This window comes from Notolepis coatsorum (genome assembly GCF_963971535.1).
Source record: "Notolepis coatsorum genome assembly, chromosome: 5".
NCBI classification, from domain to species: domain Eukaryota; kingdom Metazoa; phylum Chordata; class Actinopteri; order Aulopiformes; family Paralepididae; genus Notolepis; species Notolepis coatsorum.
In genome coordinates, this window is record NC_140169.1 from 39,863,060 (window position 1) to 39,878,059 (window position 15,000).

Consider the following 15,000-nt stretch of genomic DNA (forward strand, 5'->3'; position numbering starts at 1 on the left):
AAGAAAGAAAGAAAGAAAGAAAGAAAGAAAGAAAGAAAGAAAGAGTATATGGCTACGTTCACACTGCAGACAAAATCTGATGTATTTGCTCATATGTGACTCAGATCAGATCTTTTGTGAACAGCTGTTTTGATAGGGTTAGGGTCTTTACTCTTGGCTACATTTAAAAAAGAAACACAACATCACTTAATATGGACTGTATTGATTTATATGTGATGTGAAATAAAGCCGCAGTCATTATTATTTGGCAGATTTGTTTCCTGACGACCGGCTATCAGAAGGTCTCATTGAGTCATGGTGTCCTACTCAAACAGCCCTGTTATCAGATGGTCTCATTGAGTCATGGTGTCCTACTCAATCAGCCCTGCTATCAGAAGGTCTCATTGAGTCATGGTGTCCTACTCAAACAGCCCTGTTATCAGATGGTCTCATTGAGTCATGGTGTCCTACTCAATCAACCATGCTATCAGAAGGTCTCATTGAGTCATGGTGTCCTACTCAAACAGCCCTGTTATCAGAAGGTATCATTGAGTCATGTTGTCCTACTCAATCAACCCTGTTATCAGAAGGTCTCATTGAGTCATGGTGTCCTACTCAAACAACCCTGTTATTAGAAGGTCTGCTGTAGGCCTATATGTTGTAGTTAAGATTGTGTAATCCATACACAAACATATTTTTTTCTTAAATGACAACAAGATTGTGCCAGTAAGACATTTGCATGTTTATATGTGACAAGGCTTTCATTTTGGAGTTTGTTGATAGTGACAACGTGCGGCCCTCTAGTGGAAAAGATAGTAAAGCAGCTTTAATAGTTGTTTTGGGATTGCTTGGGACAGACATACCAATAATAAGATCAGGTCTGAGACCAGTCACACCTCACATTTATTTCAAAGTAAACATCAGTTCGAAACCGCAGGTTCCTCACCTTTCTTCAGGTCAATCCTCAGCCTCCTGCCTCCTTTCTTATTGGCCACCAGGTTGGAGAGGGCGGGACTTTTCTTCATTAGAGGGCTGTCACTCCTTCCCTTTGGAGTCTAGATTGGTTGGACAGCACAGGGTTGAGTAAAACAAGCCAATGCAAACTATGGCTGTGGTCTATTGGGAAGGTTTATTTTATAATAAATAAAGCCATGTTGTTAACTCACCTACCTACAGTACTCAAAAGTAATTTGATGTCTCTATTCCTAACCAGGAATACTAATTCAGTTGTCAAATGATGAAGCCAAAATAATGAATCAACCAATATATTAACCTGTAGCACCCACTCCCCACACTTTATATTTATTGATGAAGGATTGCACTACAACTCGTACATCTTACTGTAAATTATACCTAAATTGTACCTCATCCCATTTCTGCTTTGCACTATATAGTATTGTATATTAGTACACTGCATAGTATTGTATATTATATGGTAACTCAGTTACGTCTATTCTGCATCGAACATTGTACATATGTCTATACTGAACACTGTGACCTCATTTTCTACTTCTAATTTACATGCTATACTATGTTATTTGATACTATCTTGTCTAGCACAGTCTCTGGAGCGTAACAGTAAGAATAATTTTGTATGAAAGTATTCTGTACTTCTGTATGACAACTATTAAAGAAACTTGAAACTTGAACTTGAAAGCCCTAGCCATATTTTCTGAAAATGTGCCTAAAAGTGGATACCCAAGTAAATGGAAGATTGCTCCACTTCTGCAAGGTACATTTGCATGTTGTTGGTATCTATGGACCTCAGAGAATGTATTCCCAGTGTCTGAAATATTGTGTATGTTACTATGCTTTTCATATTTGACGGTAAATAACACCACGCTAACATTGACCAAAAGTGAAGAATTGCCACTGAGCTCATTCAGCACCGTCTTGAAATCAAGTGTACTAAAGATCTAAGCAAATTAACAAAGGGGAGATGATTTACAGGGGTTTGTGTAGATACAGTACAGAATTTTGCCATATGGACACATGCAATTTGAAATATTAATATAGAATATAGATTATCAGGCCTATAAATTACCTTATTATGGTCAAGTTATACATCTATGAATCGGCCCAAATCTCCTATTTCCAATGACAGAATTAAATCTGGATTTAGTACCAGGTGCCCGTTACAGGGCAGCAAATACTGTGAATGAAATCTACTGTAAGTACAGTTACTTTTGTATAATGTCCATAGCTCCACCATTTTTTATCGGATTGTGACGCGTTCTTTTTATAGACGTTCACAGAAAGGTAAAGAAACAATATACTTTGTATTTTATGGCAATAACGTTGAAGTTTGTTCGACCTGTGAGATATAAACGTGAAAATCACATCAATATTTCTAAGAGAAAAATGGTTGGACTTGCATTTTGCACGGCTGGTGTGAGCTGGGTAGTATAGTTTTATGAAAGCCCTGGGTCTTCTTGTAAATCATCCGTTTTCCGGTGCAATCCGCAGAGATTTGTATAAGCTCATATTTAGCTAATAACACTTAAAATCATTGCTAAACAAATGTAGTGCTGAAAATATCACTTAATACGGACTGTATTGATCTATCTGTGACGTGAAATAAATATTGGCCCGGTACCGGCTGATTGAGCTTAACTCATTCAGCGCCAATCAAGGAAAAAGTTGGGTTAACTCGCCATGCGTTATTAGCTATATCCATTCGTTTTTCATCCATACAGGCTGATGTTATCAGTGGGAATGGGTCTGAGCTCACAAAGGGCAAATATCGCCGCCTACGCCTTCCAGCCAGTATTGCACATCATTGAAATCCCTCCCCCTTGGGCTGTACGCTGATCTAACAAGTCCGGTCCAGGTTTTCCTTCTCGGGCATGTAGTATCGTTATAACACATGGACTGAGAGCAGTGTGGATTATGCCTTTCGGACATATAACGTTGGATCAATAAACGCTATCAATATTTGGAATGGCGATCAGGAATTGGATTAATCTTTTTGCAGGACATCAAAGACCAGGTAAGGACTCTATGTTACGAATCTTGGGTTAATCCGATGTTTCTTTCGCCACCATCGGAGCGTGTGTGTGTGTGTGTGTGTGTGTGTGTGTGTGTGTGTGTTTCTGACGTTGGCTGCGGGCAAAGCACTGCGAAGCGATTTTTCAGCCCCCGCTTCTGTTCGCGCATGACGACACATATAATACCGATAATCTAGCGTTATTTTCAGAACTATTCATAAATCAAGCGACAAATGGCACGATTTCTAAGGAAATACATTGAAGCGCCGTTTGCTCGAGTTTCTTGAGATTAGACAGAATGCTCTGGAAATATACTCTTATTCACCACGGTATAAAACGGAAATGTACGGATGAAAAAACAATCTGTGTTGTGCATGTTGACTGGAAGCAACTCACTGACAATCGACGGGTGTATTAGATCCATAGCTATACTATTTCATATATTTTAAGCACTTGCAAGTGAACAAAGCGCCCCATTGACTTACAGCGATGGCGTTCTACCCAGAAGGTAGACAGCAACCCCTGGCGCTGAATGAGTTAAGAGGTTAAAAACGTCATAACTAATTGTGATTAATCACTAATTGTGATTAAGTGAAATATATGTATTGAAGACACTGTCGGACTGTAACAATTCCATGTACGAATAAATAACAATGAAGTGAAATTAAATAATTGTCTTAACACCTGTCATGATTCAACCTTTGGAAACGTATACATTATAATTAAGTATCTAATTAAAAAAGGATTATAAAGCAGACGCAACACGGTCATGGGCTCAGTTGTGGGGTGGGACTTACACCGACAGTAACCTCCAGAGATGCGGTGTCCTCAGCCAATCGCATGGGTGGATTCTCAGAAGGCTTGAAGACGGGCTTGGTTTTGATTGGTGGAGGGGGCTCTTTGGTTTTGGTGGCGACTCTGGGGCTGCTGTCGGGGGTGGGGCTAGTAAACAGCTGACCAATCAGGCTCCTCTCGTAGCGATCTCTGTTTGGGGAGGGAACCACGTCGATACGGACAACAGGGGAGCGCATCGCCTGACGGAACAACTCCTGGGCCCTGGGGGAGGGGGGGGGGTGGGTGAAGAGAGAGGGGGGGGGGGGAGACAGGATGAAGAGAGAGAGGGGGGGGGGGGGCAGGATGAAGAGAGAGGGGGGGGACAGGATGAAGAGAGAGAAGGGGGGATGAAGAGAGAGAGGGGGGGAGACAGGATGAAGAGAGAGAAGGGGGGATGAAGAGATAGCGGGGGACAGGATGAAGAGAGAGAAGGGGGGGATGAAGAGAGAGGGGGGGGGGGGCAGGATGAAGAGAGAGAAGGGGGGATGAATAGAGAGGGGGGGGGGCAGGATGAAGAGAGAGAGGGGGGGGAGACAGGATGAAGAGAGAGAGGGGGGAGACAGGATGAAGAGAGAGAGGGGGGGACATGATGAAGAGAGATAGGGGGGAGACAGGATGAAGAGAGAGAGGGGGGGGGACATGATGAAGAGAGAGAGGGGGGGGGACATGATGAAGAGAGATAGGGGGGAGACAGGATGAAGAGAGAGAGGGGGGGGGACAGGATGAAGAGAGAGGGGGGGACATGATGAAGAGAGAGAAGGGGGGATGAAGATAGAGGGGGGGACAGGATGAAGAGAGAGAAGGGGGGAGACAGGATGAAGAGAGAGAGGGGGGGGGGACAGGATGAAGAGAGATAGGGGGGGGGGACATGATGAAGAGAGAGGGGGGGGAGACAGGATGAAGAGAGAGAGGGGGGGATGAAGAGAGAGGGGGGGACAGGATGAAGAGAGAGAAGGGGGGGATGAAGAGAGAGGGGGGTGGAGACAGGATGAAGAGAGATAAGGGGGGGATGAAGAGAGAGAGGGGGGGACAGGATGAAGAGAGAGAGGGGGGAGACATGATGAAGAGAGAGAAGGGGGGATGAAGAGAGATATGGGGGAGACAGGATGAAGAGAGAGAAGGGTGGATGAAGAGAGATATGAGGGAGACAGGATGAAGAGAGAGAAGGGTGGATGAAGAGAGATATGGGGGAGACAGGATGAAGAGAGAGAGGGGTGAGACATGATGAAGAGAGAGAGAGGGGTGAGACAGGATGAATAGAGAGAGGGGGGGGGCAGGATGAAGAGATAGAGGGGTGAGACAGGATGAAGAGAGAGAGGGGTGAGACATGATGAAGAGAGAGAGGGGTGAGACAGGATGAATAGAGAGAGGGGGGGGCAGGATGAAGAGATAGAGGGGTGAGACAGGATGAAGAGAGAGAGGGGGGGGCAGGATGAAGAGAGAGAGGGGGGGGGCAGGATGAAGAGAGAGAGGGGGAGACAGGATGAAGAGAGAGAGGGGGGGCAGGATGAAGAGAGAGAGGGGGAGACAGGATGAAGAGAGAGAGGGGGAGACAGGATGAAGAGAGAGAGGGGGGAGACAGGATGAAGAGAGAGAGGGGGGAGACAGGATGAAGAGAGAGGGGGGGGACAGGATGAAGAGAGAGAGGGGGAGACAGGATGAAGAGAGAGAGGGGGGAGACAGGATGAAGAGAGAGGGGGGGACAGAGATAAGAGAGAGGGGGGGAGACAGGATGAAGAGAGAGATGGGGGGGGCAGGATGAAGAGAGAGAGGGGGGGAGACAGGATGAAGAGAGAGAGGGGGGAGACATGATGAAGAGAGAGAGGGGGGAGACATGATGAAGAGAGAGAGGGGGGGGCAGGATGAAGAGAGAGAGGGGGGGAGACAGGATGAAGAGAGAGAGGGGGGAGACATGATGAAGAGAGAGAGGGGGGGGGACAGAGATAAGAGAGAGGGGGGGAGATACATGGAGAGATGATATATACAGAGGAGAGACATATATAGAAGATAAATAGAGAAGAGAGAAGGATAAGAGATACAGATATATAACAATATATATAGATGATAGACAGAGAAAAGAGACACAGATAGAGGATAGATACAGATATAGAGGGAAGACAGATATAGAGGAACGGCAGATATAGAGGAACGGCAGAGAGAGCGGAGAGACAGAGAGAGAAGAGAAACATATGGGATGAGAGACAGAGAGGAGACAGATAGATAGAATATAGACAGGTGAGGCAGACAAAGACATATAGAGGAGAGAGATAGGAGAGACAGAGAGAGAGGAGAGAGACATAAAGAGAAGGGAGACAGAGAGAGAGGAAACGCAGAGAGATATGATATACAGAGAGAGAGAGAGTGATAGATAGGAGAAATGAGAGACATAGAGATGATAGAGACAGACATAGAGTAGAGACATAAAGGAGAGACAGAGATAAGAGACAGGGATATAGGAGATACAGAGGGGAGATATACAGAGGAAGAAGAGAGGATATACAGAAGATATATACATAGATGATATACAGAGAGGAGATATACATACAGTAGAGAATATATACAGAGATAGAATATAGTAGAGACAGAGGGAAATAGAGACAAAGACAGAGAGAGATGAGACAGACATAGAAAAGAGAAAAATGAGGAAGAGAGATACAGAGAGACAGATAAGGAAGAGAGACATATATACAGATAAGGAAGAGAGACATATATACAGATGAGGAAGAGAGACATATATACAGATGAGGAAGAGAGACATATATACAGATAAGGAAGAGAGACATATATACAGATGAGGAAGAGAGACATATATACAGATGAGGAAGAGAGAGACAGGGAGACAGATGAGGAAGAGAGACATATATACAGATGAGGAAGAGAGAGACAGAGCGACAGATAAGGAAGAGAGACATATAGAGATACAGATAATGAAGAGAGACAGAGAGACAGATGAGGAAGAGAAACATATATACAGATGAGGAAGAGAGAGACAGAGAGACAGATAATGAAGAGAGACATATATACAGATGAGGAAGAGATACATATATACAGATGAGGAAGAGAGAGACAGAGAGACAGATAATGAAGAGAGACAGAGAGACAGATGAGGAAGAGAGACATATATACAGATGAGGAAGAGAGAGACAGAGCGACAGATAAGGAAGAGAGACATATATACAGATGAGGAAGAGAGAGACAGAGAGACAGATAATGAAGAGAGACATATATACAGATGAGGAAGAGATACATATATACAGATGAGGAAGAGAGACATATATACAGATGAGGAAGAGAGACATATATACAGATGAGGAAGAGAGACATATATACAGATGAGGAAGATATACATATATACAGATGAGGAAGAGAGACATATATACAGATGAGGAAGAGAGACGTATATACAGATGAGGAAGAGAGACATATATACAGATGAGGAAGAGAGACATATATACAGATGAGGAAGAGAGACATATATACAGATAAGGAAGAGAGACATATATACAGATGAGGAAGAGAGACATATATACAGATAAGGAAGAGAGACATATATACAGATGAGGAAGAGAGACATATATACAGATGAGGAAGAGAGAGACAGAGAGACAGATGAGGAAGAGAGACATATATACAGATGAGGAAGAGAGACATATATACAGATAAGGAAGAGAGACATATATACAGATGAGGAAGAGAGACATATATACAGATGAGGAAGAGAGACATATATACAGATAAGGAAGAGAGACATATATACAGATGAGGAAGAGAGACATATATACAGATGAGGAAGAGAGAGACAGAGAGACAGATGAGGAAGAGAGACATATATACAGATGAGGAAGAGAGAGACAGAGCGACAGATATGGAAGAGAGACATATATACAGATGAGGAAGAGAGAGACAGAGATACAGATAATGAAGAGAGACAGAGAGACAGATGAGGAAGAGAGACATATATACAGATGAGGAAGAGAGAGACAGAGCGACAGATAAGGAAGAGAAACATATATACAGATGAGGAAGAGAGAGACAGAGAGACAGATAATGAAGAGAGACATATATACAGATGAGGAAGATATACATATATACAGATGAGGAAGAGAGACATATATACAGATGAGGAAGAGAGACATATATACAGATGAGGAAGAGAGACATATATACAGATGAGGAAGAGAGAGACAGAGAGACAGATGAGGAAGAGAGACATATATACAGATGAGGAAGAGAGACATATATACAGATGAGGAAGAGAGACATATATACATATGAGGAAGAGAGACATATATACAGATGAGGAAGAGAGACATATATACAGATGAGGAAGAGAGAGATATATACAGATGAGGAAGATAGACATATATACAGATGAGGAAGAGAGACATATATACAGATGAGGAAGAGAGACATATATACAGATGAGGAAGAGAGACATATATACAGATGAGGAAGAGAGACATATATACAGATGAGGAAGAGAGACATATATACAGATGAGGAAGAGAAATATATATACATATGAGGAAGAGAGACATATATACAGATGAGGAAGAGAGAGATATATACAGATGATGAAGAGAGAGACAGACAGATGATGAAGAGAGAGACAGAGAAATAAAGAGAGGATATAGATAGTGAGGAGAGAGAGGGAGAGGAGAGACACAGAGAGAGGGGAGATGGAGAGACACAGAGAGGGAGAGAGATAGAGAGAGAGGTCAATGGGCAGGTTAAAGAACAAATGAAAAATGTACATATATATAGACATATTATATTTTAAAACAAACATTTTCTAAAGTAAGCTCTGTATATATTATATTAGTATTGCATCGCTTCATAATTCTGTCTAACAGTATCTGGTACCGAAAATACAATATCAGGATACAGAGACTAACAATAATACATTAAGTCATAATAAACGATATGGGAATACAATCTAATTTACTGGAAACAAACTTCATTTAAACGGTTAATTATCTCAGTGATGAACGATGTGGTAGTTAAAAGGACTGTTCTGCTGGGGGTTAGCCTTGCTCGCGGAGGGGAGAGAGTCATTAATTTGCTTATGCAGCCCGGGTCGGACCGGGGGATTGAACCGGCGGTCTTCCAGTCACAAGTCACAAGTTTAACCTTTAGGTCACCGCCACTCTTTACTCTGGCAGGCTTCGTGAAAATGGGCCAATTTATCAGAGGGGAATGATATAGTACGATAAAACAGGGTATTGTGTTTCCCCAACAGTTCTCGTTTTCATTTATATGACTCACAGTGCTAATATTTTCCCCATCTGTTTCTGCAGAAATAATGAGTTTTAAAGGATAGAGGCGTTTCCGTGTACAGTGTATCCACCTAAAAACATTCCACAACACAGTATTTAGTTTCCAGGATATTATTATCATGTAACACATAATATAATTGTGGGGTAAAACAATAGGCCTGTAATCTAATCAAATTTAAATTAACCTGAATTCCTTCATTGGTTATCTGGTTGAATAAAAGAAAGAAAAAAAGAAAATGCATAATATTAAGCTACATTTACGTGAAAGAAAATAAGGAAGGATTATTTAATGCATATCTGCCTGCAGATCCTTCACTTCTAAATATAGTCTCCAGTTATGGGAATATTATAATCATAATAGATCTAATAACGAGGTAGGGGAACAATAGGCCTGTAATGTAATATATTCTAAATAAACCTAATTTCCTGTGTAGATGAAGAGAATGAGTTATGAGGTGAGAACAGGGCTGGTTATCATCCCCTGGTCTCTTCAGCTCCCAGGCTGTGTTCCCCCGTAACCTGAATGATCCGTTTACAGTATTCACTTTAAAACAATGATCGCAAACAGCTTTCTCACTGTGTAACTGTTCTTTATTCCTTATTGTTATCCTGTGATTGAATAAAGCATACTATATTCTGGGTATTTCCTATGTTTTGTTTGCGTGAAGGTTTTAACGTAATTCCCTGTGTCGTGTTAAATATGGATCTGCGTGAATTAAGGATCACTTCTGGGTGAATAAAAATGTAGTTCACATTTTACAACCATGATACGGAGAAATCCTATAAAACCAAATTAAAACATATCCTGGCATTGATCTTGATAGATAAGCTGTTCAAACAGAGACAAGTACACTAAAGATAAGATAAGATAAGACAGGATGTTTTAAAGCTAGCATGGTAACATGGCTAATATTGAATTAAGCTAGCTTAGCTAAATTAAACAGATATATATTTGGTTGATTTCCTATCATGTACAATGGTGGTGGCAGTGTGTTCCCTTGGCAACACTATACATTTCATCTGCAGATCCATCCAGATGAACTAATAACTAAATGTGATTAGTGATTACAGCGGCACGGTGGTGTAGTGGTTAACACTGTCGCCTCACAGCAAGAATATGACAGTATGACCATATGACCATATGACACTTATGACAGTGACGACGACCTAATTATTTTAATGGTTAAAAACAAAACAAGTGACTCTTTCACGTTTGCGTCAACGCTAGAAACACACAGAAGCCGACTCTCCAACCTAGCGACATGCCGTGTGGAGTTACAGCTTTTCAGCAACATACCGCTTTACGGCAACAGACGTGGGTGTGAAGAAGCAGCTATTCTAGTCCACATTAGAGCTGTCCCTGAAGCCTGTTTTTAGGATTCGAACTTTGGCAGGTTTTTTTTCTAAACGGACCTTCGAACCATTGTTTTTTAATAAATTTAATAAAACATTGTACGATAACATTTTGAGATTTGGAAAATGGATGTTACACTCCGCAAACCTACAGCCAGGCACAAGCTAACAGTGCTAATGATGTATTACAGGCACGACAAGCTAACATCGCTATTATCGACAAGCTATCGTTATTATTATCATTATTGATAAAAGATGATAGTTCACAAAATAAAATAATAACTAAGTCTATAAAGATATGTTTTGATAAGCGATATAAAAGATGACAATGCGTTATCAAAGGCTTGTGTTGGTCCGTGAGGCACCTCCAGCAGCATGGTGGCATCAGTCAATAACGGTACCAAACAAGGGAAGGATTTAGGACCAGCTTTTTCTGCAGACGCCCACGCATAACTAATGACTCTGGAACAGTCTCAGTTTACCAGAATATCATAATCATGAAACATTTGCTAATATGGAAGGGAAAACAATAGGAGCGTAATCTAATGTTGTCTAAATAAACCTGGTTTCCTCAGTTGGTTACCCGGGCTGAGTGATGGCACGCGGCGACTGGTCCTGACACGCGCCTCTCCCTAACTCGCTTAGCGGCGGAGGGATAGAATCTCATGAGGGCTAATTCTGCTAAATCATCCTCCTCTCCAGACTGCATGCTCTACCGTCTAGGTGTCAGCAGCACATGTGCCGGGTATGATAGCATGTATAATAATGCTGTATAATATAAACCGTATATATTTATTATGACCGTATTATAGCTATCCACATCTGTCTGTACATACCTGCATATAATCCTTTTTGCATCTGTACATATCACTTACCTACTCGTACTAGTTACGCTGCTGGCCAGTATGACTTACTACCATAGTGTCTTTATACCTGTATGCTGTATCACTGTAAATACTAATACTACAACTCTGTACATGGATCTGATTAGCACTATTACAGATTAGTACTAATTGATGTATGTGTATACCCAATTTAATCACATGTACATTGCATATTTATATTGTACTTTACTGTTACATTTGCACTCTGGTTAGATGCCAAACCTATGTATGTTGCACTGTACTTGTACTGTATGATGACAATACATTTTAATCTAATCAAATCAAATCTTAAATATGTATGGTCAAACGCAATACAGTTGTGTTTCTAATGGGATACGGACGGTGTGCTGTGTCCACTATAAAGACAAGCCAACGTGTTGGTCTCTGGACCGTTTCTAACTTGACATTTCTATCGCAGACGTTCTAAATATGACAAAGTGTATCTCCTGTTGCATGGTGTGTTAATGCAATAGTTGACAGGAAAGATATGTGGGCCCAGGCTGTTCCCGTGGTAACATAATTGTACTGTGGCTGTGTTGGCTGCCGGAAACTGCCTACTGTGTTACATTTACATTTTAGTCATTTAGCGGACACCTTTATCCAAATTGACGTACAAAGTGTGAACAACAAGTCAGCAGCTACGGGTAAGTGGTATTTTTCTTCAAATAGTATTGAGCTTGAGTGGTACACTCTGTAAATAGTAGTATAGCCAGAATAGTAGGTAGTAGTATAGGGATAGTAGCATAGTACATAGCAGTATAGACATGTTAGCATGATAGGTAGTAGTATGAGGATAGTAACATAGTGGTAAGGTAAATACTGTAATAGTAAAAGACAGTAAGATGTTTTTTTTTGCCCTACTGTTTGGGGGTGATTGTTGTTGCCCTTGGTTACCCATCGGCAAGCTATTAGTTCTGCCAAAGACGTTTAACCTTTTAGGCTACTTATTGAATTTAACTATTTATGCTGTAGGTTATAGCAATAAAAATGCTTTTTTAGTCTGACAAGTTTATAACCTAAGCACTTGTGTTACCGATATGCCAGTGTTTGTTTAGGTTTTTTTTAAGACAGCATGAAGATACTGGTGTCATAGGAGACCAGAGGTTCTGAGGAATCCAGAGGTACCAGGCATCATGTCACGCTAGCTTACTGGGCCAGAGGTTCCGAGGAATCCAGAGGTACAAGGCATCATGTCACGCTAGCTTACTGGGCCAGAGGTTCCGATGAATCCAGAGGTACCAGGCATCATGTCATGCTAGCTTACTGGGCCAGAGGTTCCGAGGAATCCAGAGGTACCAGGCATCATGTCACACTAGCTTACTGGGCCAGAGGTTCTGAGGAATCCAGAGGTACCAGGCATCATGTCACGCTAGCTTACTGGGCCAGAGGTTCTGAGGAATCCAGAGGTACCAGACATCATGTCACGCTAGCTTACTGGGCCAGAGGTTCTGAGGAATCCAGAAGTACCAGGCATCATGTCACGCTAGCTTACTGGGCCAGAGGTTCTGAGGAATCCAGAGGTACCAGGCATCATGTCACTGGGCTCATGCGCCAAAGTTAAGCTATTTTAAGCCATCTTAAATTTGATGGAAGGAAAATGCCACGGGCACTGCCATGTTCAGAGGGGTCCCCCGACTTCTCACCTCAAGATATCTGAAGGAAAACGGGCTTGATGGAACCACACAAGACACATTTTTTTTGTCACCCACCATAGACTGGAAAATGTATTTCCCTGACACATCCTCACATCTAATAGCTTGGAGCCACAGTAATCATAAATGAGGCTGTTTTAGGATTGGTTGAACCTGATATCTGGATTCCCTCTCCTGTTAGAAGTGAATCCAACAACTTAGAAAGGGTTTGGCTTAAAAAAATGTTTTTTAACAGATATCGACTGATTCATCAAAAAAAAGAAATAAGCATTTAACACTATTGAAAGAAACTGCACATCTCCCACAAACAATAGAACCAAGAGCAACGACACAATACTACTAGTATACATAGGCGCCTACGTAATTGAGCAGGCGAAGCGGGTGCTCTACCAGTATTGAACTTGGGGGAGCAAGCTTGTCTCTTTGCTCCCTCACTTTTTGATCATTGATATATCCCCCCCCCCAATATATAAATATTATCTACGTAATTTCAATCAAATTAATAATACGCAATGACACTTAATAACAAGTTTTTAAGTTTCCAAAGATTGCGAACCCCCCCCCCCCCCTGCCCCATTATGGTTTGATCCAGTGCCTCCCATCTCCAGCGTGTAGACCTTGGCTCACAGCGCTGCAGTCTGGCTGCAGGTAGGCTGAGTGTATCAAAGCGCACAGAGTGTGTCATAATATTGGTGGCAGGCAGGCTTTTCCAGTAAGTTGTTCAAATAAAAGGATTATGTTAGACATAAGTTACTATTGAGTGGTAGTAGAACTTCTACGGTTCTACCACGCAATACAATAAAAGTGTTTCACGGTCCCGAATTGCGATCTGGTCATACGGTTTCCTCGAATAAATAATAATAACGTTTCCCTCTCTGGTTGGCGTTAGCTTTAGTGCTAGCCGCTAGCTAACGTTATCTAGATATGTGGTGTGAGCTGGATGACGTTGACTTTATTTGCAAACGTTAACGCTATCTATATGGCAGACGAGCAGGGCCGGATTAACGACGGCCGCGGCCCGTGGGCCTATAGTGACGAGGGGCCTCCATTTTTTTTTTTTTTTTTTTGAGATCGATGTCATGATTGTGCACTGCAGACTCAGGGAGGAGGCAGAGAAGGAGAGAAAGAGACACAAGAGTTACAGGTAATGGAAATATATCTTTTTTCTCTTTCTTAAAACTTGGCCTATTTGAAAGGAGATTGATTTAATAAAAATGAATGAGCGAAAAATCAATATACAGTGTATATACAGTATATATATATATTAATATATTATTATTATAGTAATTGGCTATCATACTGCAATATAAACTGAGTTTTATAGTGAAAAGAGAAGCTTTATTGGTCAAGATTGAAGTCAAGTCAAGTCAAGTCAGTTTTATTTGTATAGCACATTTCCAGGCAGCGGCAGCTGACACCAAAGTGCTTCACAAGCAAGTTGATAAAAACAAATTAGTGTGAGGCAAGGTATAAGATTAAAAGAAAGAAAAAAAACATAGCAAAGCAATGAAAGCAACAAAAACAAACAGTATGGTGCAAGATATAGGATTAAAAACATAATAAAGCAATGAAAGTAATAAAAACTGGTAGGACACAGTAAAACAAAGAGGATAGAAGGGCCAGGGGTCTAGTGGTGGCTCTGTATTGCAGGAAATTGCACGTACAGGTTCATTAAATTTAAAAAAAAAATCTGCCACGGAGGGGGTCGTGCCGGACCCCCTCCAAACCACACCTTGCCTGTCAAAAAAGAAAAAAAAAATATTAAAAAATTTAAAAAAAAAAAAAAAAAAATCTTGCACCCCCACTTTCAACTATAACTAGGCGGCCATCATGTGGTTTCCTGTAGACAATGTTGAATCATTGTGACTTGTAATGTCTCATTTCCATAAGATAAGATAAGATGTTCCTTTGATAATCCCCCTGGGAAAACCCAGGTGAGTCGCAGCAGAGCAGGTGAGTCGTAGCAGCAGGTGAGTCGCAGCAGAGCAGGTAAATGGCTGCTTTTTTATCGCTTTTATCCAAAGCGATTTAAAAT

General features: G+C 41.5%; 1 protein-coding gene across 1 annotated transcript in view; it reads right to left on the reverse strand.

Moving 5' to 3' along the window:
* pard3bb (par-3 family cell polarity regulator beta b) overlaps positions 1 to 15,000 on the reverse strand; it is a 617,911-nt gene that overhangs the window by 290,284 nt on the left and 312,627 nt on the right. The window contains exons 8-9 of the mRNA XM_084314067.1: positions 3,764 to 4,022; positions 912 to 1,034 (exon numbers count right to left, since the gene is read on the reverse strand). Coding sequence (XP_084170193.1) covers positions 912 to 1,034; positions 3,764 to 4,022 — 382 coding nt within the window. The remainder of the gene's footprint in view (positions 1 to 911; positions 1,035 to 3,763; positions 4,023 to 15,000) is intronic.